Raw genomic sequence first — 27,571 nt, 5'->3', positions numbered from 1 at the left:
GGAGCAGGGAGAGAGAGAACCTAGTAGCGTTTAATGAAAAGGCGGGACCAGGAGTACTGCGATTATTATTATAATCAAGGGGGAAGCGCTAAACCCGGAGGATTATACAGCGCCTGGGGGGGGGGATGTGGAAGGCATTCAGGCTTAATTCGGGGAAGTGGAGCACAGATCCAATTCCCTAAATCAAGAGCCCCTCACCAACATCAAGGAAAGGAGTACTGCGAGCACTGTGCAAACTTCTTTTGTTTTTTGAGAGTCGTCAGTGTCCCTTAAAGTCCAATAATAATAACAGCTGCTACACGTGAAAGTTATTTTCTGGAAAGTTTAGTAATAAGTAAGTTAATTTAATTAGGTAAAGATAAGTACAGTTATTATGTATAGTTTAATATATGTGTAAATTACCCAGGATAACCAAAAAAAAGGTCAAAGTGACTATTTCCTTTGTGGTTCTTAAATTTTGTCCCCCAGGATGCCACCCACACCTGTCCACTAACTTGCTAGGTAACTGGGACAGTAGGTGTAAGGTAACTAACACTCAGGTACCTGCTTACTTGCTAGGTAACTGGGACAGTAGGTGTAAGGTAACTAACACTCGGTTACCTGCTTACTTGCTAGGTAACTGGGACAGTAGGTGTAAGGTAACTAACACTCGGTTACCTGCTTGCTTGCTAGGTAACTGGGACAGTAGGTGTAAGGTAACTAACACTCAGGTACCTGCTTGCTTGCTAGGTAACTGGGACAGTAGGTGTAAGGTAACTAACACTCGGGTACCTGCTTGCTTGCTAGGTAACTGGGACAGTAGGTGTAAGGTAACTAACACTCAGGTACCTGCTTGCTTGCTAGGTAACTGGGACAGTAGGTGTAAGGTAACTAACACTCAGGTACCTGCTTGCTTGCTAGGTAACTGGGACAGTAGGTGTAAGGTAACTAACACTCAGGTACCTGCTTGCTTGCTAGGTAACTGGGACAGTAGGTGTAAGGTAACTAACACTCAGGTACCTGCTTGCTTGCTAGGTGACTGGGACAGTAGGTGTAGGGTAATTAACACCCAGGTACCTACTTGCTTGCTAGATAAATGGGACAGTAGGTGTAGGGTAATTAACACCCAGGTACCTACTTGCTTGCTAGGTAAATGGGACAGTAGGTGTAGGGTAATTAACACCCAGGTACCTACTTGCTTGCTAGGTAAATGGGACAGTAGGTGTAGGGTAATTAACACCCAGGTACCTACTTACTTGCTAGGTAAATGGGACAGTAGGTGTAGGGTAATTAACACCCAGGTACCTACTTGCTTGCTAGGTAAATGGGACAGTAGGTGTAGGGTAATTAACACCCAGGTACCTACTTGCTTGCTAGGTAAATGGGACAGTAGGTGTAGGGTAATTAACACCCAGGTACCTACTTGCTTGCTAGGTAAATGGGACAGTAGGTTTAGGGTAATTAACACCCAGGTACCTACTTGCTTGCTAGGTAAATGGGACAGTAGGTGTAGGGTAATTAACACCCAGGTACCTACTTGCTTGCTAGGTAAATGGGACAGTAGGTGTAGGGTAATTAACACCCAGGTACCTACTTGCTTGCTAGGTGAATGGGCCAATAGGTGTAACGTAACTAACACTCAGGTACCTGCTTACTTGCTAGGTGACTGGGACAGTAGGTGTAGGGTAATTAACACCCAGGTACCTACTTGCTTGCTAGGTAAATGGGACAGTAGGTGTAGGGTAATTAACACCCAGGTACCTACTTGCTTGCTAGGTAAATGGGACAGTAGGTGTAGGGTAATTAACACCCAGGTACCTACTTGCTTGCTAGGTAAATGGGACAGTAGGTGTAGGGTAATTAACACCCGGGTACCTACTTACTTGCTAGGTAAATGGGACAGTAGGTGTAGGGTAATTAACACCCAGGTACCTACTTGCTTGCTAGGTAAATGGGACAGTAGGTTTAGGGTAATTAACACCCAGGTACCTACTTGCTTGCTAGGTAAATGGGACAGTAGGTGTAGGGTAATTAACACCCAGGTACCTACTTGCTTGCTAGGTAAATGGGACAGTAGGTTTAGGGTAATTAACACCCAGGTACCTACTTGCTTGCTAGGTAAATGGGACAGTAGGTGTAGGGTAATTAACACCCAGGTACCTACTTGCTTGCTAGGTAAATGGGACAGTAGGTGTAGGGTAATTAACACCCGGGTACCTACTTACTTGCTAGGTAAATGGGACAGTAGGTGTAGGGTAATTAACACCCAGGTACCTACTTGCTTGCTAGGTAAATGGGACAGTAGGTGTAGGGTAATTAACACCCAGGTACCTACTTGCTTGCTAGGTAAATGGGACAGTAGGTGTAGGGTAATTAACACCCAGGTACCTACTTGCTTGCTAGGTATATATTGACTTTTTTTTTTTTCAGGCATAAAGCTTAACTATGGAAGACGAAGCTGAAACTTACAAATTGTGGCGCATTCGGAAAACCATCATGCAGTTGTGTCACGACCGTGGCTACCTCGTGACGCAGGATGAGTTGGATCAAACCCTCGAGCAGTTTAAAGAGCAGTTCGGAGACAAGCCTTCTGAGAGGCACCCGGCCAGATCGGACCTTATTGTCTTAGTGGCTCACAACGATGACCCCACTGATCAGATGTTTGTCTTCTTCCCGGATGAACCGAAGGTTCGTACTTGATATATTTACCTTATGCTACTGCCGTGCTCCTTCGTTAGTGAATGGGACCTGACCTGACTACCTTAAGGCATTAGCTTAAGCTGGTGGGTGAAGTGCACCTGCCTCACATGGGCCAGTAGGCCTGTACTTTATTTTTGGAAGTTATATTATCACGTATTATTAATATTATTACAATCAAAACTAAATGCTAAACCCCTAAGGATCATACAGCGCTGCTTTGGTAATTAAAACATCTCACCGCACTACATGCGATTCCCATACTCCTAGTTTATTTGTATATTTCAGACATCTTATATATTTGCCCCCTAGTGCATATCTCCAATTATATAATGCGAGTCTATGGGAAAATGCCACTTGCTATACAATATCCCTTATAGCAGGTTTTGGTGGAACTCGTGTGTGTTGTTAACTATGAGCTCGTGCATTAAATTCTCTCATTAAATTTAAAGTAAGCATTTTAAGGTGCTTTAGTAGTTTTCGCTGATGCCAAAACTATAATCTGTATAGAAATAAACTAAGAATCTCACCATATAATGAAATTAGCAGAATGAAAGTTGCAGGTTCTCAGCTGTACCATCTCAGACATAAAGCATAAAACAGAATTAACACATTATCATTTATAAACACTTTATCAATTATTATCATTTATCAACTTTATCGGTTATTAATACTATCATTGTTACTATCACTGAGTAAATCAGACAGGTAGAGCTAGCCTTTATTAAAGAGATATTTTGTGTTTTTTGCTATTTATTATTGTTATTAATATTATTACAGTACCTGTATATTGGCAGTTTGGAGGGATATGTTGTGTATCTTTATACGTATATGCTTCTAAACTGTTGTATTCTGAGCACCTCTGCAAAAACAGTGATAATGTGTGAGTGTGGTGAAAGTGTTGAATGATGATGAAAGTATTTTCTTTTTGGGGATTTTCTTTCTTTTTTGGGTCACCCTGCCTAGGTGGGAGATGGCCGACTTGTTGAAAAAAAAAAAACTGTATATTGTTTACTGGTTTGTAATTGCCTCTGCGTATTATACATTAAAGTCTGCCCACAGGTTGGTGTACGAACCATAAAGACATATTGTACAAGGATGCAAGAAGAGAACATTCAACGAGCAATCATTGTTGTTCAAGCTGGAATGTCACCCTCTGCAAAGCAGGTAAAATACGCATACACACACTATTGTCTTAAATATTTGTTTCCCCCTTTTTTGTTAACCACATTGACTGTTAGAGAGAAGTCATTTGCAAAAAGAGCCTTTTTTTATGCAGCTCTCGGTCTGTGTAACAGGTTACCAGTGTCAAGTCAGAAATCTGTTCATGCCTTTAAATCTCGTTTGAAAGCAATCTCTTTTCTAGACCTTACAATCTTGATCATACTATTGCTTGTAAATATCAACTTTAGTATTTGTTTTTTATTGTAGTTGTTATATTTATAGTTTGACATGTGAGTACTTGCAAATTTCTCAAAAGAGCAGGCGATCAAGAATTATAAAATACAGTGGAACCCCGGTTTACGATATTATTTCATTCCAGAAGTATGTTCAGGTGCCAGTACTGACCGAACTTGTTCCCATAAGGAATATTGTGAATTAGATTAGTCCATTTCAGACCCCCAAACATACACATACAAACGCACTTACATAAATTCGTTAGAAAACATTCAGCGTAGGATGACTAAATTAATACATAGCATTAGAAATCTTCCTTATGAAGAAAGATTGAAGACTCTTAAGTTACATTCACTTGTTAGACGAAGAATGAGGGGAGACCTGATCGAAGTGTATAAGTGGAAGATAGGTATTAATAAAGGGGATATTAATAAGGTCTTGAGGATGTCTCTCCAAGAGAGAACCCGCAGTAATGGATTTAAATTAGATAAGTTTAGATTTAGAAAGGACATAGGTTGGACATCTAGGTTGGATAAGTACATGAGTGGGAGGGGTTGGATTTGAGTGGGACTTTCACATCAGAGCTTATTTCTTGGGTGGCATTGAAAATTGGGTTGGGCAAATGTTTTGTTAGTGGGATGAATTGTTAAGGACCTGCCTAGTATGGGCCAGCAGGCCTCCTGCAGTGTTCCTCCTTTCTTATGTTCTTACATAATTGGTCGCATTGGGAGCTGATCGTAAACCGGGGGTCCACTGTACCAAATTATTATTACAGTGTTATATGCACCAAGGTAGGGTGACCCAAAGGATACCTATTTACCATCACTCATTCAATAGCTCTCTTGCCAGAAGTACACCTCCATTGCAAAAAAAAATATGATGAAACTGAGTGAGTGAGCTGCCTTCAGTCTGCATGTAAAAATACTCTTGTTACAGAAAGCAGTCCATTTCAGTTTTGTGTTTATGTCAGAGAAATAATTCTTGAAACATGAGCATCTATAACGTTACAGTGAGAGAAGTGTAACTTGTTCTGAAAACATTATCTGGCCAGAGCACTATGCAGCTTTTAGATGTTTGAGTGGAATACATATGTAAAATTTGAGAAAATTGCCTTAAAGATTCCTCCCATGATGGGTTTTGAGAGTATTCTCACTCTGGCCGCCAGGAGCTGCTCCTCTGGGAAATCGGTCTTCACAGTAGGTGGGAAAACATGATAACAATTGAAGATTGAGACACTTATGCAGCATATGGAAATCTTTATTCAGGAAACGTTTCGCCACACAGTGGCTTCATCAGTCCAGTACTAAGAGGAAGGCGTAAGGAGAGGAGGAGAATGAGGTAATCAGTCCCTCAGCCTGGAGTCGATGTGTTCAGTCCATCAATCTTGCTGCATAAGTGTCTCAATCTTCAACTTGTCGGTTTTTCAAACCATTCATCACATGATAACAATTGTTCAGTTTACCTTTTCTCACAACAGCAGTAAATGACTCACTGGAATGTGAGTTAGTGCAAGCTAGAAGCTTCCTGCATGATAAATGTATTATCTTTTGTAGTAAGAAGTGTGAAATACTGTAGTTTATTTATTTTACTTACAAAATTGCAGCCATTTACACTTGTAATAATAATTTTTAACATGCTGGTCATCTCCCACCAAGGCAGGGTGACCTGAAAAAGAAACTTTCACCATCATTTATACTATCACTGTCTTGCCAGAGGCACACATACGACAGTTCAGATGTCTTTCCACACAGCAGATATTGGTTAGGTACTCAGAAATAGTTACTGGAGCTTCCCATTTTCCACATGTATGACCCCTAATGAGTTCAGAGCTTCCACATGAATATACAGCAACAAAAATAATCTGACATTTTCTTTATAGGATTTCTTTTGAGTTAGGCAAGAAATTCTATAGCAAGGTGGATTCTTCTACTCCGTCTTAAAAAGTGTAATTTATTTTCAGGCTTTGGTTGATATGGCTCCTAAATATATCTTAGAACAGTTCCTGGAGTCTGAACTGTTGATTAACATCACTGAACACGAGCTGGTTCCTGAACATGTGGTCATGACTGCTGAAGAGAAGACTGAGCTACTGCAGAGGTGAGTACACAGTGGAAATTATTGTTCTACTTAGGGGAGGTGGTAAACCCATAAGAGCTGTACAGGGCTGGGATGGGAGGTAATCAGGTTTGATCTAAGGAAGGTGAAGGTGGCTCCAGTTGTTAGGACAAGGAACCCCACTCAGCAGTATTAAGACACCCCACTTAAAGGGAAAATACTGTAATGGAAAGCTGCTTTGAATTTACTTGTAAGTTGGGGACCTACTTTAACTTATCATTTAACTTGAAACAAGTATTCTATATGGCAGTCAGATTTCTAATATTGAAAATATATGTGTTGCAGATCATAAAGCATGTGACAACCCATTTATGTTTAGTACTTTCAATAATATAAACACTTGTGTTACCCATTAGTGTTGAAGTGTATTAGTTTTGTATCAGAAAGGCAAATGGCTGCCGACAACGTGAGGGATATGGACACAAATACATTCACTTAGAAGACCTTTATTCTGTTATCTGGTAAGCGGTTGAGGATTATCTTTCCTATGGCCTGGTCTGCGACCAGGCCTTCTAGGTTAGAAAGGAAATGTTATTTGCAGCATTAAGAACTATTAAAAAAAAAAGATGTAGGAACATGAAGGTTCATGTACGTATACTGAATGTAAGCAGTCTGCATGATTTACAAAGTTCTGTTTACATTTTGTCATCTTATATGTTCATGAGAGAAAATGAAAATATCACTAAACCTGTCAGAGTGCAAAACATTTGACAGGATGGTTGCTGTCCACCAGCCTACTGCCTCTGATTGAAGACATGCGCTGTATGACCCTTGTTATGATTGTAATAATAATTATTGAAAGTGTTTTGGTCCTTGGACCTTGATTACCTCAAATATATTGAAGAGTATGAGAGGAAACAGGCTATATACAGGGGCAGGAGAGTAGCCAGATCACCATTACTACTGTGATCTGCCCCTACATATAGCTGTTCTTTAATGCTCCTTATATACTGAAAGTGATGAAGGTCCAAGGACTGAAACGTCTTCATTAAAGATGTCCTAGGTGAATGCATTCAGGTTTATTTCCCTCATGTTTTAGCATGCTAAAGTTGTTTTTATTACCTTCCAGATATAAACTGAAAGACAACCAGTTGATGAGAATTCAGGCCGGCGATCCAGTGGCTCGTTATTTTGGTCTGAAACGTGGCCAAGTTGTGAAAATTATCCGACCATCTGAGACAGCAGGAAGATACATTTCTTATCGTCTGGTCGTGTAACTCTTACTTGACGTGTGAGATCAATCTTGTGTTATTTTCGTCTTTATAATTCTTTACATTCATGGAGTAGGTTTTTTTTTTTTTTTTTCAACAAGTCGGCCGTCTCCCACCGAGGCAGGGTGACCCAAAAAAAAAGAAAGAAGATCCCCAAAAAGTAGGTATTATACCCATATGGGTCAGAGAGCCTGAGGAAATGTTAGGCAATCAAGCTTGATCCAAGGAAGGGGAGGTAAAGTTAAATTACACAAATAACCCGCACATAAAAGAGAGAAGCTTACGACGACGTTTCGGTCCGACTTGGACCATTGACAAAGTCACACTAACAGAGGTGGAGCAGGACGACTATATATAGGCAGGAAGAGGTGGAAGTAGTAGTAGTAGTAGTAGTACAAGAATTGTATATAATACCGACAGGATGAAATTAAGACACATGCACAACACCCGGGCATCCCCATCATAGACGGGGATGCCCGTCGTAAGCTTCTCTCTTTTATGTGCGGGTTATTTGTGTATTGTTCCAGTCACGGTATTGTGCCTTTTTGTTATTTAAAGTTAAATTACTTGGATCAAGAGCCTTTCAGTGTCAAGGAACCTCCCTCGAGGGGCTTTCAGCTTTAGAAAAATCATCTGAGTGTACCAAGAAAGTAATTTCACTATAAGTACGAAGAAAACATTTTTTTTGATAATGGTAATAAAATTTTGTAAGAAATTAGCTATTTTCTTAACACTGTATTTATTTTTATGGATTATTATATTAAAAAGCACAACAGATCATATTTTAATCTAGGTTAAACACTAAACCTGTAGGGTCATAAAGCACCTGGGGAATGAGGTATTTAGGCTTGATTAAGATCCCCTCACTGGCATCAATGCCTCTTGAGGGAGGCACCAAACCAGTTGGTCATACCTGAGTGACCACAAACTTTCACAAGAACTCACAAGCTGAATCAGCCAAGACATCTTCCACCTTATGAGTCGAGTGTGCATAACCAGAATTAATAATGCTGTATACCCAGCTGCATGACCCTTGTCAGTTTAGCGCTTTGATCATAATACAGTGGACCCCCGGTATTCGATATTAATCCGTTCCTGAGAGCTCATCGAATACCAAAAATATCGAAAAGAAATAATGGAAATCAAATTAATCCATGCAAGACACCCCAAAGTATGAAAAAAAAAATTTTACTACATGAAATAATGCAATAGAATAATTACAATAACAATAAAATAATTGACACTTACCTTTAATGAAGATCTGGTGATGACTGATTGGATGGAAGGAGGGGAGAGGTGTTAGTGTTTAGAAGGGGAATCCCTTTCCATTAGGACTTGAGGTAGCAAGTCCTTTTCTGGGGTTACTTCCCTTCTTTTAATGCCACTAGGACCAGCTTGAGAGTCACTGGACTTCTGTCGCACAACATAACTGGCAGCCTCATCATACCTAATCACACTATGTATGCCACTACGATTCTTAAATCTTTCAAACCAACCTTTGCTGGCCTTAAATTCACTCACATCACCACTAGTTGCAGGCAATTTCTTTACCAAATCGTCATACAACTGCCTAGCCTTTTCACAAATGATCGCTTGAGAGATGCTATCTCCTGCTATCTGTTTTTCATTTATCCACACCAATAACAGTCTCTCAACATTTTCTAACACTTGCGGTCGCTGTTTTGTAATCACAGTTGCACCTTTTGCAAGGACAGCTTCCTTGATTGCTGTTTTCCTGGTCACTATAGTAGAGATGGTTGATTGGGGTTTATTATACAACCTAACCAGCTCCGACACACGCACTCCACTTTCGTACTTTGCAATTATCTCTTTCTTCATTTCATAAGTCATTAGCGCCTTTTTTCTCAAAGGGTTGGCACTAGAAGCTTTCTTGGGGCCCATGGTGACTTATTTTGCAGAAACAAGCACCAAACACAGTGATAATATGGATAATATGGAATGTACTGAATGTATCCTTAGATGCGCGCACACTGGCTGGCTTGTAAACACTGGCACACACGGGGCAGTTCAGGCCACACGTGGACACGTCTCGTATGAATCGTATCGGATACTGGATTTTCAATCGAATACAGAGGCAAATTTTTTGCGATATAATGCATCGAAAACCGGATTTATTGAATACTGATGCCATCGAATACCGGGGGTCCACTGTAATAATAATCTGCATACCCAGAGGATTTCAATACATATTCTGTTCACAAATAACTTGCACATAGGAGAGGGGAGCTTATGACATTTCAGTCCAACTTTGACCATTTACAAAACCAGTGTGACTTTGTAAATAGTCCTAGTTGGACTGAAACATCATAAGTTCCCCTCTCCTGTGTTGGTTATTTGTGTATTATTCCAGTCACAGTATTGTGCCTTTTTGTTCTTTACTTGGTCTTATAACTGTTTTAAAAACTATTATGCTTATAAGCAGGACCGAAGTGCCCAGATATTGACATGCCACCTTCATTTCATGCCATGGGACAGTTGTCATCCCTAACAGTTACATAACAAGACTTCAGACTGTCTTTATACACCTACATCTGATGGTAAAAGTGTTGAATGATGAAAGTTTTTTCTTTCTTTTTGGGTCACAGTCCCTCAGCCTGGTGTCTGTTCAATCCATGTCTTCTCATCTTCCACCTAAAGTCGGTACCTGACCAGCCGGGCTGTGGCTCGTACGTTGGATTGCACGCAGCCAGCAGTAACAGCCAGCAGATCAGGCTCTGATCCACCATGAGGCCTGGTCACAGACCAGACCGCGGGGGCGTTGACCCCCGGAAGTCTCTCCAAGTAAACCGTTCTTCTCTGTATTGGACTTCAGAACTCACTGGCTTGTGAAACATTCCTTCGATGAAGATTCCATTATGTTGCACAAGCATCCTGTTCTTCAACTTCTGTTTTCTAAACATTTAAATCACATTAAAATCTTGGGAAAGCACTAAACAAAATATTGTACAATTCATAGGGAATGAGAAGGAAACAAGGTAAAAAAATCAGGTTTGGTACAAGGAAGGGGAGAGCTCCATTTTCTTAAAGATTATTCACCAGTATCAAAGCACTCCCTTGAATGACTAGTTTCATATAAATTAAAAATTTCTAATATATCCTGCCACAAATGCAAAAATACCTTACCAGGAAGCACAATTTTGTTATGTAACCACAGCCAGGTAAATATGGATAAGACACTATCTGTACTTCAATTATTATAATCACAAGAAAAACATTTTGGTATAATAATAATACAAGTTACATTTTTGACTATTTAATTGCATTTTGACTAATTATACTAAACAAAGGTTCTTTCATGAGGGTTAGTAATTATCCTACATCATATGGTAATGGTACAACTGAAGGAAGAACAATTAAAACTTTAAAGGAATTAGTACATGCAATCTTGCATTAGTTCACATGTAGCAAACAAATATGTTTATTTATTATAGGCTCGGTTATGAAGCACAGATTTAATATATCAAAACACATGAAGCTTGAAAATTAATATTTTGCAATGTGCATATCATTTCATAAAGACAAGCCTGATTATTTAAATACAATAAGAGAATATAATTAAAGGATAAATGAAGTGTTGTAACTAAATGTAATCTTCATGGATAGACAGCTGAATGGTCCATTCAGCTTCTCTTTGAATAATAAACTAAAATGGAGGAAACTGTCTTGAAGTTTGAGTTACACCTCGTAATCTCATCTGGAACAGAGAATTTTTTCCATTAACCCGTAAACGGTCCAACCGTATATACAGTGGACCCCCCCTTTACGATCAGCTCCCAATGCGACCAATTATGTAAGTGTATTTATGTAAGTGCGTTTGTACATGTATGTTTGGGGGTCTGAAATGGACTAATCTAATTCACAATATTCCTTATGGGACCAAATTCGTTTAGTACTGGCGCCTGAACATACTTCTGGAATGAAATAATATCGTAAACCGGGGGTCCACTGTATACGTTTTTTCAACATTTGAAAGTATGTAAAAAAAGTTGATCTTCTTTTTGTTTTTTTACATTTGAAAATGTGTAAAAAAACTTTGATCTACTTTTTTTTTGTTACATTTGAAAATATGTAAAAAAACCTAGATCTGCTTGGACCGTTTACGGGTTAAAAAAGGTAAGTAGTGGATTTAACTTTTTAAAAGTCTCCATCTTTTATTAAGTAATCATTTCTGGTATAATTCTTGGTGATCAGACAATGCCTGTAATCTTTATATCTAAATGCACAAAAAGGCAGCTAAAAGATTCACCACATACTACTGCATACAACATATTACGAACTTATTCCAATCGTGAAGCTACTATAATAACAATGCTATATATGATTGTCCTGCTTATATAGCAGGTTATGTTCCAGGCTAATATTGTGAAGCAAAAATTGTTGTGAAGTGAAACATAGCCGGTTTTCACTTTCAAATGCACATAAAAGTCTGATTACATGTTTACATTGTTACATATTAAATGAGCAATAAAGTTAGACCTGAAGAATACATATACACAGTATACACATTTTTTTTCCCAACAAGTTGGCTGTCTCCCACCGAGGCAGGGTGACCCAAAAAAGAAAGAAAATCCCCACAAAAAATACTTTCATCATCATTCAACACTTTCACCTCACTCACACATTATCACTGTTTTTGCAAAGGTGCTCAGAACACAACATTACTTACCTTAAAATATTTCTGTCTATAGCTTATAGAGAGTGGTGAATGTATTGTAGGAAGTCTGACTAAATGAAAAATGGGTATAACTGACAACTGCTGTACAATGTACAGTGGACCCCCGCATAACGATTACCTCCGAATGTGACCAATTATGTTAGTGTACTTATTTATGTAAGTGCGTTTGTACGTGTATGTTTGGGGGTCTGAAATGGACTAATCTACTTCACAATATTCCTTATGGGAATAAATTCGGTCAGTACTGGCACCTGAACATACTTCTGGAGTGAAAAAATATCGTTAACCGGGGGTCCACTGTATTAGCGAAATGCTGTAAAGCGGGGCCTGCTTATATATACATACCACTGTTCACTCGCTGTGTAACCCTTGTGGTTTAGCGCTTCTTTCTGATTATAATAATAATACTATTCACTCTATATCTTTTAAAATTATTGTAATGTTGATTTCTCATGTTTCCCTGAACCTCTATAGAGCTCAAATGAAAAATATAAGGGCCAAAAATGTCGAACTTGCCAGATGAATTAAAAAAAAACGCAGCGTACTTAATGATTTCAAATAAAAAGTTTAAAAATTTCTGTATACCTAATGTATTTCCCTGAAACAATTTTTAATGTAACTTCACAAACTGCCATTAAACTTATTTCAAGTTTTAAATTACACTATTTATTAATTTTTAAAGTTTAATTATATCTCCAAACATTATTACATCATTACTTATCCGTTAGCTTTTTAATTCACTTTAATTATCAGCTTTATATTCAATTTGAATTTAATGTCCTAATAGGTGCTCATTTTCCATTAAGATTGGACTTCCTGGAGGTGGGAAGTGGTACAGTGGTACCCCAAGTTTCGAACAGCTCCCAACTCGACCAATTGTGTGAGTGTATTATTATAAGCGCTTTTGTAATTGTATTTTTGGGGGTCTGAAATGGACTAATCTAATTTACATTATTCCTTATGGGAACAAATTCATTTGGTAATGGCACTTGAATAGCCTTCTGGAACGAAGAAAGTTCGAAACTTGGGGTACCACTGTACTCTAAATGAAGGGTTTGGGATATTTTGCTGTTTAGAGTGATATCTGCGCACCTCTGGCATGACAGTGATAGTGTGAATGATAGTGAAAGTTTCTCTTTCAGGTCACCCTGCCTCAGTGGGAGACTGCCAGTTGCATGAAAAAAAACACTACCAACCATTCACAACTGTCTTGTCAGAAGTGCAGACATCACAATTCAAACACACTGAACTGCAACATCCTCACCCCACCTCAAACTGCAGCTACTGTATTTCTCACCTCCATAAATCAAGTCCAGTTAACTGGTTTCCCTGAATCCCTTCATATATGTTACCTTGTTCATAATCCAAGTACAGAGTGACTAAAGATATCTACAATACTATACAGACTACAATAGTTACACCCCTCAAGGGAGGTTCCTTGATGCTGGTGAGGGGCTCTTGATCTAGGGAATTGAATCTGTGCTCTAGTTCCCTGAATTGAGCCTGAATGCCTCCCATTCCCCCCACTTGCGCTGTATAATCCTATGGGTTTAGCGCTCCCCATGATTATAATAATAATAATACATGTAGAGAGAATGGAGCGAAACAGAATGACTTCAAGAGTGTATCAGTCTGTAGTGGAAGGAAGGCGGGGTAGGGGTCGGCCTAGGAAAGGTTGGAGGGAGGGGGTAAAGGAGGTTTTGTGTGTGAGGGGCTTGGACTTCCAGCAGGCGTGTGTGAGCGTGTTTGATAGGAGTGAATGGAGACGAATGGTTTTTAATACTTGATGTGCTGTTGGAGTGTGAGCAAAGTAACATTTATGAAGGGGTTCAGGGAAACCGGCAGGCCGGACTTGAGTCCTGGAGATGGGAAGTACAGTGCCTGCACTCTGAAGGAGGGGTGTTAATGTTGCAGTTTAAAAACTGTAGTGTAAAGCACCCTTCTGGCAAGACAGTGATGGAGTGAATGATGGTGAAAGTTTTTCTTTTTCGGGCCACCCTGCCTTGGTGGGAATCGGCCAGTGTGATAATAAAAAAAAAAAATACAATAGTTACATATAAAGAACACAAGGTAGTGATACTATACCTTACAGATTCTTCTTCCTGCACTGTTCACATGTACGAATTTCGAAAAAGTCATAGTAATATGAAGTATCAAACAGCTGGGAACAGTGTATGCAGTAGGGACGGCCATCCTTGAACTTGGGGGGTTCTGGTACATTTGCTAGAATCCTCTGCAATGACAGATGTTTGGCATTTTAAAACAGGCCATTTTCCACCTAGATATGGTGAACCCTTTCCTCCCCCCCCCCCAAAAAAAAAATATATACAGTGGATCCCCGACAAACGATCTTTTTTCATTACAGAAGTATGTTCAGGTACCAGTACTGACCGAATTTGTTCCCATAAGGAATATTGTGAAGTAGATTAGTCCATTTCAGACCCCCAAACATACACGTACAAACGCACTTACATAAATACACTTACATAATTGGTCGCATTTGGAGGTGATCGTTAGTCAGGGGTCCACTGTATTCATTATTTATTAACAGCTGCTTTGTCAAAAGTGCACAGACATCACAATCAAATAACCCTCTCAATAGTAACATTCTCACCTGTCCATCATTGTGCAAAGGCCGTACTTCATAGCCACGAGAATTAATGCTGATCACCCCATCATCCTAAATACAGGTAAGGAACAAATACATCATTTTAACAAGTGAATCATTGGTACGTTTATTTCTAAAAAAAAAAAAAAAAAATCATATACAGCATTACATTACTGCTTCGTCTTACTGGTGTTAGCGTGAGAAAGAGCTGAAAGTTTAGATATGTTTTGTACTTTTTTCTAAAATAATGCTCTACTGTACTGTATTTTAACCCGTAAACGGTCCAAGCAGATCTACGTTCACATGTGTAGTGCTACAAAAGTAGATCTACGTTTTTTTTACATATTTTCAAATACAACAAAAAAAAAAGTAGATCACAGTTTTTTTTACACATTTTGAAATGTAGAAAAACAAAAAGAAGATCGACTTTTTTTACATACTTTCAAATGTTGAAAAAACGTATATATACGTTTGGACCGTTTACGGGTTAATATTGATAAACAAATTCTCACACTTATTCAAGTTAGCTAATATGATACTGACTACAATTATATTCCTTGACAAATATGTACTATAAGAATTGACAAAATTACTCACTTCTGCTGAGTTGTCCACTACCGGGCTGAAAAAAAAATAAGGAGGCCATGCTGTTTATAGTGAAAGCAGTGTGTGCTTAAGTGAAAAGTGTAAATTAATATGGGAAATTACTGTACAGTAGCACCCCAAGTTTCAGCCATAATTCATTCCAGAAGGCTGTTCAAGTGCCGTTACTGAACGAATTTGTTCCCATAAGGAATAATGTACATAAATTAGATTAGTCCGTTTCAGACCCCCAAAAATACACTTACAAAAGCACTTACTATAATACACTTGCATAATTGTTCGAGTTGGGAGCTGTACAAAACTTGGGGTACCACTGTACTACAGTGGAACTTGGGTTTTCGTATACCCCAGCTTGCATATAAAACCACAGTCATTCTCCATAAAATGTATTTTTTGTTAATATTTTTGGGTGTCTGGAACAGATTAATTGGATTTACATTATTTTTTATGGGAAATATAAAAAATACATTTTATAGAGAGTAACAGTGGTTTTACTTGCAGAGGCGTCGCTAGAGTTGGTGTCACCTGGGGCAGCATCTTTGGTGTCACCCCCATGATATTCAAGGGCGGGGGGATGGGGGGGTAAACTCCAGTTACGTCACTACTGCATGACCAGTTATGTCACTACTGCATGACCAGTTACGTCACTACTGCATGACCAGTTACGTCACTACTGCATGACCAGTGACTAATGTTTAACAATAAGAATGTTTAAGGGCCATAAACTGAACAGGAGAATACTTCTCAACTTTATTAATGATAAAGTAAATAATGGTAGTAATATTGAGGAAACATAAACTCAAATACCACTTTGAGTACAGCCAGCAGATCCTACATTTATTCATCTTCAACAATGCAAAAAAAAAAAAAAAAATTTAAAAATAAAGAAAAACATTGCAATATCAGAGAAACACTAATTCCAATTTGACCTTAGAGTACAGGTAACATCTCGGTGAATCTGATTTTACATTTTCTTGCCTTCAGTTAAGCAAAATCCTCTATCACATCATCAAAATCTATGATTTTCCCTATACAGTGGACCCCCGGTTAACGATATTTTTTCACTCCAGAAGTATGTTCAGGTGCCAGCAGTGACCGAATTTGTTCCCATAAGAAATATTGTGAAGTAGATTAGTCCATTTCAGACCCCCAAACATACACGTACAAATGCACTTACATAAATACACTTACATAATTGGTCGCATTCGGAGGTGATCGTTATGCGGGGGTCCACTGTATAGGCTTATTTGTACTCTGTAATCCTATCATAGGCTATAAAGAAACTAAGGATTCTTCTCTTATGTTGGTGCAGCACTGTTTTGTGCATTAGTGTCAACGTCTTTAGAGGCTCTATGGTGTCACCCCCTAAATGGTGTCACCCGGGGCGGCCCGCCCCCTCTTACGACGCCTCTGTTTACATGTAAGCTGGGGCATATGAAAACTGGGGTTCTACTGTATTTACGTATACGTATAGTGAAATAAAATAGTGAACACATCGGTAAAATAACCTATTTGTTTACAATTAACAACAGCACCAGATCTAGTAGATTGATGGGCAGAATGAATAAATTTTAATAAAATCATGAAAGGCAAAGACTGACTGCAAACTAGAAAAATAAAGAGGAAGCAGGTCATAAATTTACTAGAAACAAGGTCAATATAAAGCATAGTAAAAGTTTAGAAGGCACAAAATAATAGTTATTTCTGTAAACCTATAGCAAAGTTTATGATATAACTGAAACAGCAGGTGAATCTAGCTTGGGAATTTCTTTTTTTTTCCTCATCAAACTGGAAATATCCCACCAAGGCAGGGTGACCTAAAGAGAAAAAGCAAAGTTCCTCTCTATAACTTTAGTAATGAATACAGGAGAAGGGGTTACTAGCCCCCTACTCCTGGCACTTTAGTCACCTCTTATGACACACATGGCTTACGGAGGAGGAACTCTGTTCCACTTCCCCATGGAAAAGCTCGGATATCTGAAAATATTACAAACACTTTGAAAAAGAGATTAAACGGCTGGAAGAATATAATGCTGAAACTGCAGATAGTTGTATCAAGAAGTCACTGAATACAAGAGAGAAAAACAGGTGGTATTGGCAAAGGATTTACTGTTACAGCTAATATTAATCTACAAATTAAGAAGATTCTAAATAATTCTACATTGAGGGGAAACTGTATAGAGGAAAACAGTGGCTGTGCAAAGAAAGAAAAATTCAGTAGAAAGATTAAGAAATGCAACATTACACTCTTATTACTAGAGTACAGAACGGCAATAAGTTCTTTACCTCAACAGCCATCTCCTGCCAAGGCAGAGTCACCCAAAGAAAACACATTCACCATTATTTGTTGAAGTCCTGTCCTACCAAGTGTGCTGACATCACAATTCAAATTATTTTCCAACTGCAACATCAATCTTCCTTCAGAGTGCAGGTACTACTGACCTTCCCATCTCCAGGATTCAAGGATGGTTAACCGGTTTTCCTGAATACCTTCATAAGTTGCCCTGTTTACACTACACCACCACATTAAAAAAAAAACTTTTCTCCATTCACGTCTTAACATACTCACACAAGCCTGCCGGATGCTCAAGCCCCTAAAAATCCAAGACACTTTTACTCACTCCAACCATTCCAGAGACACTCCAAAACCCCTCCTACCATCCACCCCAGATTTATTAGACATAGGTAGGCATAGGCAAATTAAAGTATCATGAAGTGCCTTCAAGCTTAGTCATTTTATTGCTTAATTATGAAAGAGGACATTAAAAATTGATGACTAACATTGCTTCTGGCAAGACAATAATAGTGTGAATGATGGTGAATGTTTCCTTTTCAGGTCAACCTGCCTCTGTGGGAGACTACCAGCATTTTACTGATTTTAGATTATTAACCTGGAGAGTTAGTAACTCAGGATAACCCAATAAACCCATTATGGCCTTTACATTGTAGTCCTTTGATCCTCCCTCCCAGGATGCAACCCACTAAAGTTGGGTACCGACTTACTGCTAGGTAAACAGCCTCAATTTATGCAATAGAAGTGTTTGAAGCCCATGTCAGCTGTATTAAAGTTCAATTATGCCTCTCTGGGCAAGAGAATTGACAAGTTGATAAATTAGATGTGTGCAACACTTGGGTGTCCCCCCCCCTGTGGCTTCGTCAGTCCAATACATTGAATGGTGAAGATCAGGAGTAGTTTGCGGTAATCAGTCCCTTAGCCTGGAGCTAATGTAATCAGTCCATCAATCTTGGACAGATTACCTCAAACTCCTTCTGATCTTCACCGTTCTCTGTATTGGACTCATGAAGCCACCGTTAACAAAACATTTCCTTAATAAAGACTCAAGTGTTGCATATGTGTCTAAATTATCAGGCACCTAAAGTCAGTACCTGACCAACCGGGCTGTGGTTCATACATCAGCTTGCGTGCAGACAGCAGTAAAAGCCTGGATGAGGCTTGGTCTCAGACGGGGCCATGGGGGCATTGACCCCCGAAACCCTCTCCAGGTATACAATACTGACAAGTATTGTGTACCTGGAGTTTATTCCAGTCAGGCCATCAACACAATCTCATATAAGCTTCAATAATCTTCAGCAACCATAAATCACATACAACGAATGTATTGCACATACAGAATTAACAGAAATAAGATAGTGTATAAAGTGAAGGTAACCTGTATTGGTTAGGGGATGCCCTAGAAAGAAAAAAAAACTCTTTTAATGTTGCTACTTATCCCTGGGTTATAAAAGCACCTGGGGAGGTGGGAGATATTGTTTTTTAAGGAAGGGGGGTGAAGGGGTAATTTCAATTCTTAGGACAGAGTACCCTACACCAGCATCAAGGCAACTTATTGAAGGATACACTTTTAAAGATTAACTTAATACAACTTTCTTACTTTTTAGCATTCTCTGCATTTCTTGCCATCCTCTCCTCCCTAATCCTGAGTGCTCTCTGATAACTTCGTTCCATTCGTAAACGCTGTTCTCTGGTTATGACCATTTTTTCTGGTGTCTTGTCCTCCACTTGTCCAGCACGAGAAGTACTTGGTAACTGTTGTGTACTCTCATCTGTCCTCATCGCCGGTTTGATCCTGACATAGCAGTAGGTTGTGTTTTTTCCATCTTCAAACAAAACCTTTCTCTTATACTGAAAAGCCATCACTGTTGTATCAGGCTTTCTCTGAAATATATGAGAGTATTGTAATGAAAAATATATATATTTATACACAAATAACCCACACATAGAAGAGAGGAGCTTACGATGACGTTTCGGTCTTACTTGGACCATTTACAAAGTCTATGTGCGGGTTATTTGTGTATCGTTCCAGTCACGATATTGTGCCTTTTTTGTTATATATATATTTGTAATTTACAACAGTACATTACTGTACTTTATAATTCAAAATACACTACAGTCATTCATAGAAATACTGTAATGTAAAGGTCAGGGCCTTTACCTTTCTGTTATTAATAAACAAAAATTGTACCATGCTCAAATATAGAATTTAAATCTAAAAATGCAAGTTATCAAATTTGTTGTGGAAATGAATTTACCAAAAGATAAACTTATTTTCATATAGTCGGACTTGAGTCCTGGAAATGGGAAGTACAATGCCTGCACTTTAAAGGAGGGGTTTGGGATATTGGCAGTTTGGAGGGATATGTTGTGTATCTTTATACGTATATGCTTCTAAACTGTTGTATTCTGAGCACCTCTGCAAAAGCAGTGATAATGTGTGAGTGTGGTGAAAGTGTTGAATGATGATGAAAGTATTTTCTTTTTGGGGATTTTCTTTCTTTTTTGGGTCACCCTGCCTCGGTGGGAGACGGCCGACTTGTTGAAAAAAAAAAAAAAATAAAATAAACTGTACCCATATGCACTACATGGATTTAAATATTTTTGACAAATCATAAAGGATGGCCAGGTCATAAAATATCACTACAATTACTAATATAATTTGTAATAATTCAAGTTGAATTAGGAGACATGTAGCCGAAGAAAGGGGAAAGGGAGCTCTAATTCCATGGATGAAGAGCCTATAATTGCTCATCAAGGGATTCACAAGTTGGAAAGTTAATGTTGGCAAGAGGTTCTTGATCCAAGGAATTGAGTCTGTCCTCTCTGATTAAACACTGAATGTCTCCCATTCCCAGGCACTATACCCTTATGGATTTGGTGCTCCCTCATTAATGTAATAAATAAAATTAAAATAACTTGCAAATTGGACTATATCATTAATGCAGTTACTGATGATTGGGGCCTATGATCCTAAATCCCTTTATTTCCCTCTGAAATCATTACCAAAAACACAATGGGTACCATTTTCACAATAAAAATGTATAAAATTACCTATTTCCTTAATTTAGTCTGTACGCATTACTGTAAACTGTACTAATTGTACATATTATTATTTGCTACCTCTTTGTAATAACACATAATTAAAATTTACCACTCAATCTACGTCTAATCGTAATTAAGCAGTGGTAAGAATTTGGATTAGTCTGCCAGAAATGGTTCTCATAGGCTTAAAAATATTTTATTACATGTAAACTACACTGTATTCCACACAAATGTTTTTTTTGTATTATAGCAGTGCAGTACCACAGTAATAATATAATAATTTCTTTATTTACTACATGTATAAGGTATACAGACCATAGCTGACATCAATGATATATTACTGTATAGAAAGTCCCTTGTTATGTTGAGCATTTCCCACAAATTAGGTCAGTTTTGTCCCAGGATGTGACCCCTACCAGTCCACTAACACCCAGGATGTGACCCATACCAGTCCACTAACACCCAGGATGTGACCCATACCAGTCCACTAACACCCAGGATGTGACCCACACCAGTCCACTAACACCCAGGATGTGACCCATACCAGTCCACTAACACCCAGGATGTGACCCACACCAGTCCACTAACACCCAGGATGTGACCCACACCAGTCCACTAACACCCAGGATGTGACCCAAACCAGTCCACTAACACCCAGGATGTGACCCACACCAGTCCACTAACACCCAGGATGTGACCCACACCAGTCCACTAACACCCAGGATGTGACCCACACCAGTCCACTAACACCCAGGATGTGACCCACACCAGTCCACTAACACCCAGGATGTGACCCACACCAGTCCACTAACACCCAGGATGTGACCCATACCAGTCCACTAACACCCAGGATGTGACCCACACCAGTCCACTAACACCCAGGATGTGACCCACACCAGTCCACTAACACCCAGGATGTGACCCACACCAGTCCACTAACACCCAGGATGAGACCCACACCAGTCCACTAACACCCAGGATGTGACCCACACCAGTCCACTAACACCCAGGATGCCACCCACACCAGTCCACTAACACCCAGGATGCCACCCACACCAGTCCACTAACACCCAGGATGCCACCCACACCAGTCCACTAACACCCAGGATGCCACCCACACCAGTCCACTAACACCCAGGTACCTACTTACTGCTGGGTGAACATAGACAACCAGTGTACGGAAACATGCCCGATTTTTCCACCTCCCTTCGCAGGAAAAATATTAGGGACATGTTTCCATAAGACACCTGCTGTTCCTGTTCACCCATCAGTAAAATAGGTACCTGGGTGTTAGTGGACTGGTGTGGGTGGCATCCTGGGTGTTAGTGGACTGGTGTGGGTCACATCCTGGGTGTTAGTGGACTGGTGTGGGTCACATCCTGGATGTTAGTGGACTGGTGTGGGTCACATCCTGGATGTTAGTGGACTGGTGTGGGAGGCATCCTGGGTGTTAGTGGACTGGTGTGGGAGGCATCCTGGGTGTTAGTGGACTGGTGTGGGTCACATCCTGGATGTTAGTGGACTGGTGTGGGTCGCATCCTGGGACAAAACTGACCTAATCTGTGGGAAATGCTCAACATAACAAGTGGCTTTCTATATAGTAATATATCATTGATGTCAGCTATGGTCTTTATAAGTTGTATCATGTGGAAATAGATATACATGTATTATTATTACTGATGTGTACCTGCTGGTATCTATTATCCAGGTTTATACTATGTACCTAAATAAGCGGAAACAGATATATTATTATTACTGATGTGTACCTGCTGGTATCTATTATCCAGGTTTATACTATGTACCTAAATAAGCGTGCTTAGCATAAAAAGAAATTAAACCGTGGTTTTGGGGGCCCATAGGAGGTATAGGCACAAGCTCAAGGACCCTAATGGTAATCAAGGACCACAATGGAAATCAAGGATCCCAATGGAAATCAAGGATCCCAGTAGAAATCAAGGATCCCAGTAGAAATCAAGGATCCCAGTAGAAATCAAGGATCCCAGTAGAAATCAAGGATCCCCAGTAGAAATCAAGGACCCCCAATGAAAATCAAGGAGCCCCAGTAGAAATCAAGGACCCCAATGGAAATAAGTCGGACATGTTTTGTTATCCTTGATTCTCTACACATATATGCTGCTATGTATAATAAATATGTATTTGTGTATATCTGAATAAACTTAATTAGGTACAGACACAAGCTCATGGACCCTAATGGAAATACCAATGGAAATAAGATGTATAGACAGGTACACATAAGTACAATTACCATATATAGTAATATGTGGGGAAACTACCTGTGATAAACCCCCCCCCCCAAAAAAAAAAAAATTCAAAGTGCCATACTTCCACTGGGGTCGCTACGGGTTTAGTGCTCCCCATTATATAATCCACTGGGGTCGCTACGGGTTTAGTGCTCCCCCATGATTATATAATCCACTGGGGTCGCTACGGGTTTAGTGCTCCCCCATGATTATATAATCCACTGGGGTCGCTACGGGTTTAGTGCTCCCCATTATATAATCCACTGGGGTCGCTACGGGTTTAGTGCTCCCCCATGATTATATAATCCACTGGGGTCGCTACGGGTTTAGTGCTCCCCATTATATAATCCACTGGGTCGCTACGGGTTTAGTGCTCCCCATGATTATATAATCCACTGGGGTCGTGTATGGGGGTTTATTCTAGGTTAAACCTACATAAAAACCCTTTTCACCTGCCCACACCAAAAAAAAAAAAAAAAAATCGTCACATAATAAACTTGACCTAAAATGACCCTTTGTTGTGCCACTAAAAAATTCGCATTATTTGACCACTTCTTAATGTTAATACAAACACAAGTTGCTATAAAAACCCCGAAAAACTTAATAAAAACCAGCCAGAGACCACAAGTACTGGACAGGTACTGAACATGAACTAAATTTTCAAAACATTAACTACGAGCCTACTTTTTTTATATAGGCTGTGTACATAGCATATAATTTACTAATTATTTTGCTTAGCGCTTCTTTTTTATTATAATAATAATAATGCTAATTATTTTAAAATTTCACAGGTGTTTTGGGCACATAAAAATACGTTGTATAATTTAATTAATAAAAACCCATTAAGTCAAAATTCTGTGACTTATTTCCATTGGAGTCTATTTTTTTTTGGGGGGGGGGCTATTAATTTGTTATAATCGTGGTTGAGCGCTAATCCCGTAAGGGTTATAACAGCACCTGGTTAATGGGAAGTAATCAGGTTTGATCCGAGGAAGAAATATTTTTCTCGAAATCCATTACATACTAGTGATTTTCTGTTCTAATATTATTTTATTACATTATCTGTGTCTAGTATGAAAATAAATAATTTAATTTAAAGGGGAGAGTAGCTCTACCTCCTTGGATCAAGATCACATGCAAAGGTACGAGCCTATTGCAATTTTTGTGGGGTTATTCTGGAGAGTAATTTACATTATGTATGATAATTATATATATGTACCTGTCCATAAATAAATTTAGTAATAACTGTGAAGTAATAACAGCCGGGCTGTGGCTCGTACGTTGGTTTGCGTGCAGCCAGCAGTAACAGCCTGGTTGATCAGGCTCTGATCCACCAGGAGGCCTGGTCACAGACCGGGCCGCGGGGGCGTTGACCCCCGGAACTCTCTCCAGGTAAACAGACATAAGACTGGTGTCAAAGATGAAGTCATCAGTCCCTCAAGTGAGTTTACCTGGAGAGAGTTCCGGGGGTCAACGCCCCCGCGGCCCGGTCTGTGACCAGGCCTCCTGGTGGATCAGAGCCTGATCAACCAGGCTGTTGCTGCTGGCTGCACGCAAACCAACGTCCGAGCCACAGCCCGGCTGGCCAGGAACCGACTTTAGGTGCTTGTCCAGTGCCAGCTTGAAGACTGCCAGGGGTCTGTTGGCCACTGTGTGGCGAAACGTTTCCTCAATAAAGATACCCAAGAGTTGCACATGTGTCTAATTTATCAAGCGTAAGTTTATTGGCTGTCATCCAAGTCGATATTTTGATCAGCACCTCATTAACAATGGTGTTGAGGGTGGCAAGATTAAGGGTGAGAGATGACATAAGTCGTGTCGTCAGCAAAGAGAATGGGGTTCAGGTGTTGGGATACGTTTGGAAGGTCATTGATGTATATTCAAATTCAAATTCAAAGTTTATTCTCTATAAGGATTACAATTCTGAGTTTACAGGAATTTGGTTATTGTGTGGTTTACATGTAGTAAAATAGTGATTACAGAGTGTACCACTAGAACGCTTAGCATGGCTAGGTATTTCGGGCAGAGGAAGAGCAGGGGACCAAGGACACTTCCCTGCGGAACTCCTGTATCAAGTGGCCGTGTTGCTGAGACTGTCTTTTAATGGTGACATACTGATACCTTTTAGTAAGGTAGGATTTAAAATATGCAAGCGCATGGCCTCTTATACCGTAATGGTCAAGTTTGTGGAGTAGGATGCTGTGGTCTACTGTGTCAAAAGCTTTTCTTAGGTCAATAAAAATTCCTAGCGGATATTCCTTATTTTCCAATGTTGTGTAAAGCAGATCTAGCATTTTTATAACTGCGTCATTAGTGCTTTTATTTTTACTGAATCCAAATTGGCAGGGGTTGAGTATGTTTTGTGCCGTTATAAATTAATGTAGTCTCCTGTGCACGAGTTTCTCAAAGATTTTGGATAGCAATGGTAAGTTTGATATTGGCCTAAAGTTGTTTAAATCTGTACACCACCTTTATGTATTGCTGTAACCTTTGCAAAGGATTATACATTTTTTCACCAATATTCACACAGTGTCTCGCTGGAACCCACTTCTGAAGCTGTGGTTGGGATGTATTACTCTCCTAGACCACATCAGATGGGATCTTCCTCATTCCTAAGGGAACTGGGAAGCCCCTCTCATGGGATGCAGTTATTGCTGACAGTCTGTAAGATAGCAAGAGTCAGCCCCTGTCTAGTGCACCCAAGTTTTAACTTTGCCCGAAATGCTCTGCATGCAAAGGGGCTTTTGGCATGTACACTCAACTATTATATTTCTTGTACAAACATGTATCATTCTGAAATTAACTTCTCATTCTTCTTTCCCTCCCAATGTCCAGGCTTCACTGCCTCCCTCTCAGTCCAAAATGCTGCATCTCCTACAATGGCCTGTATGGATTATACTTAACATTAGATTGTGACCATCCTTGTCAAGTCTGATTACTAGATATACAGGGATGGCTACACATCTGGTAACTTTATTTTGGTACAGGTACATATAATATATATTTACTACAAGTACATGTATAAGGTATAAAGACCATAGCTGACATCAATGATATATTACTGTATAGAAAGTCCCTTGTTATGTTGAGCATTTCCCACAAATTAGGTCAGTTTTGTCCCAGGATGTGACCCACACCAGTCCACTAACACCCAGGGTGTGACCCACACCAGTCCACTAACACCCAGGGTGTGACCCCCACCAGTCCACTAACACCCAGGATGTGACCCACACCAGTACACTAACACCCAGGATGTGACCCACACCAGTCCACTAACACCCAGGATGCCACCCACACCAGTCCACTAACACCCAGGTACCCATTTCACTGATGAGTGAACATGGACAACCGGTGTAGGGAAACACGTCCAATGTTTCCACCCCTTCGCTGGGAATCGAACCCGGACCCTCACCGTCTGAAGCGAGAGCTTTAGCCACCAGATCATGGTGTAAATCCGGAGGACAGCCTATCCTACCCTAGGTGCCCCATCTAGGTTTCAGTTAAATATGTTTATTATGCACTCCATACCCATCCTGTGGGCAGTAGTTGAAAGATTACAGAGGTGCATAATAGGTCCAGGAGCTGAGCCCCAAAGTTTTGATACTGAAAAAATTACAAAGGTAATGAATCACAAAAAGGAATTCTGTTTCCTATAGTAATAGGTGAGTTACCAGTGGTGGTGTCAGCACCATCTATTAGTGAGAATATTAACTAGGTGAGTTACCAGTGGTGGTGTCAGCACCATCTATTAGTGAGAATATTAACTAGGTGAGTTACCAGTGGTGGTGTCAGCACCATCTATTAGTGAGAATATTAACTAGGTGAGTTACCAGTGGTGGTGTCAGCACCATCTATTAGTGAGAATATTAACTAGGTGAGTTACCAGTGGTGGTGTCAGCACCATCTATTAGTGAGAATATTAACTAGTTGAGTTACCAGTGGTGGTGTCAGCACCATCTATTAGTGAGAATATTAACTAGGTGAGTTACCAGTGGTGGTGTCAGCACCATCTATTAGTGAGAATATTAACTAGTTGAGTTACCAGTGGTGGTGTCAGCACCATCTATTAGTGAGAATATTAACTAGGTGAGTTACCAGTGGTGGTGTCAGCACCATCTATTAGTGATAATATTAACTAGTTGAGTTACCAGTGGTGGTGTCAGCACCATCTATTAGTGAGAATATTAACTAGGGGAGTTACCAGTGGTGGTGTCAGCACCATCTATTAGTGAGAATATTAACTAGGGGAGTTACCAGTGGTGGTGTCAGCACCATCTATTAGTGAGAATATTAACTAGGTGAGTTACCAGTGGTGGTGTCAGCACCATCTATTAGTGAGAATATTAACTAGGGGAGTTACCAGTGGTGGTGTCAGCACCATCTATTAGTGAGAATATTAACTAGTTGAGTTACCAGTGGTGGTGTCAGCACCATCTATTAGTGAGAATATTAACTAGGGGAGTTACCAGTGGTGGTGTCAGCACCATCTATTAGTGAGAATATTAACTAGGGGAGTTACCAGTGGTGGTGTCAGCACCATCTATTAGTGAGAATATTAACGCAGGAAATAGCAAACAAGAGGACTCCACTAGCAATAGTGAGGATATATTACCAAAAACAAATGGTGGGAGCTCCATTGTTGGTGCTAGGGAGGATAGAAGTAAG

The 27,571-nt window shown here is 39.7% G+C and overlaps 2 protein-coding genes across 5 annotated transcripts; one reads left to right on the top strand and one right to left on the bottom strand.

Moving 5' to 3' along the window:
• Positions 1 to 198: 198 nt before the first annotated feature.
• Polr2E (DNA-directed RNA polymerases I, II, and III subunit Rpb5) lies at positions 199 to 11,083 on the top strand. Of its 2 annotated transcripts, XM_070104836.1 has the most exons (6): positions 199 to 334; positions 2,410 to 2,667; positions 3,739 to 3,843; positions 6,035 to 6,171; positions 7,259 to 7,420; positions 10,007 to 11,083. In XM_070104836.1, exons 2-5 carry the CDS (start codon positions 2,425 to 2,427, stop codon positions 7,404 to 7,406), a joined length of 633 nt encoding a protein of 210 aa, XP_069960937.1. In that variant the 5' UTR covers positions 199 to 334; positions 2,410 to 2,424; the 3' UTR covers positions 7,407 to 7,420; positions 10,007 to 11,083. The 2 variants fall into 2 exon arrangements, with proteins under 2 accessions (XP_069960937.1, XP_069960936.1); XM_070104835.1 differs by lacking the exon at positions 10,007 to 11,083 and having other exon boundaries at positions 7,259 to 8,115.
• LOC128703917 (uncharacterized) lies at positions 10,659 to 23,591 on the bottom strand. Of its 3 annotated transcripts, none has more exons than XM_053798789.2 (6): positions 23,529 to 23,591; positions 19,201 to 19,484; positions 15,302 to 15,326; positions 14,711 to 14,776; positions 14,182 to 14,329; positions 10,659 to 11,115 (listed from the first exon to the last, which is right to left on the bottom strand). In XM_053798789.2, exons 1-5 carry the CDS (start codon positions 23,553 to 23,555, stop codon positions 14,183 to 14,185), a joined length of 549 nt encoding a protein of 182 aa, XP_053654764.2. In that variant the 5' UTR covers positions 23,556 to 23,591; the 3' UTR covers positions 10,659 to 11,115; position 14,182. The 3 variants fall into 3 exon arrangements, with proteins under 3 accessions (XP_053654764.2, XP_053654765.2, XP_053654766.2); XM_053798790.2 differs by having other exon boundaries at positions 23,479 to 23,561; XM_053798791.2 differs by having other exon boundaries at positions 23,497 to 23,560.
• Positions 23,592 to 27,571: the final 3,980 nt, after the last annotated feature.

This window comes from Cherax quadricarinatus, chromosome 95, assembly GCF_038502225.1.
Source record: "Cherax quadricarinatus isolate ZL_2023a chromosome 95, ASM3850222v1, whole genome shotgun sequence".
Taxonomy (NCBI): domain Eukaryota; kingdom Metazoa; phylum Arthropoda; class Malacostraca; order Decapoda; family Parastacidae; genus Cherax; species Cherax quadricarinatus.
The sequence above is the reverse complement of the archived record's forward strand: the minus strand, read 5'-3'. Positions and strand labels throughout refer to the sequence as shown.

Bases quoted from the DNA above. Each gene is read 5' to 3' on its own strand.
- Polr2E (XM_070104836.1), top strand. From the start codon at position 2,425: ATGGAAGACGAAGCTGAAACTTACAAATTGTGGCGCATTCGGAAAACC. The intron at 2,668-3,738 runs GTTCGTACTTGA...GTCTGCCCACAG, and splicing joins TCTTCCCGGATGAACCGAAG to GTTGGTGTACGAACCATAAA. The intron at 6,172-7,258 runs GTGAGTACACAG...ATTACCTTCCAG, and splicing joins AAGACTGAGCTACTGCAGAG to ATATAAACTGAAAGACAACC.
- LOC128703917 (XM_053798789.2), bottom strand. From the start codon at position 23,555: ATGTTCAGTACCTGTCCAGTACTTGTG. The intron at 19,485-23,528 runs GTCTCTGGCTGG...CATATATTTCAG, and splicing joins GTACCTGTCCAGTACTTGTG to AGAAAGCCTGATACAACAGT. The intron at 14,777-15,301 runs GTGAGTAATTTT...ACCTGTATTTAG, and splicing joins TAGTGGACAACTCAGCAGAA to GATGATGGGGTGATCAGCAT.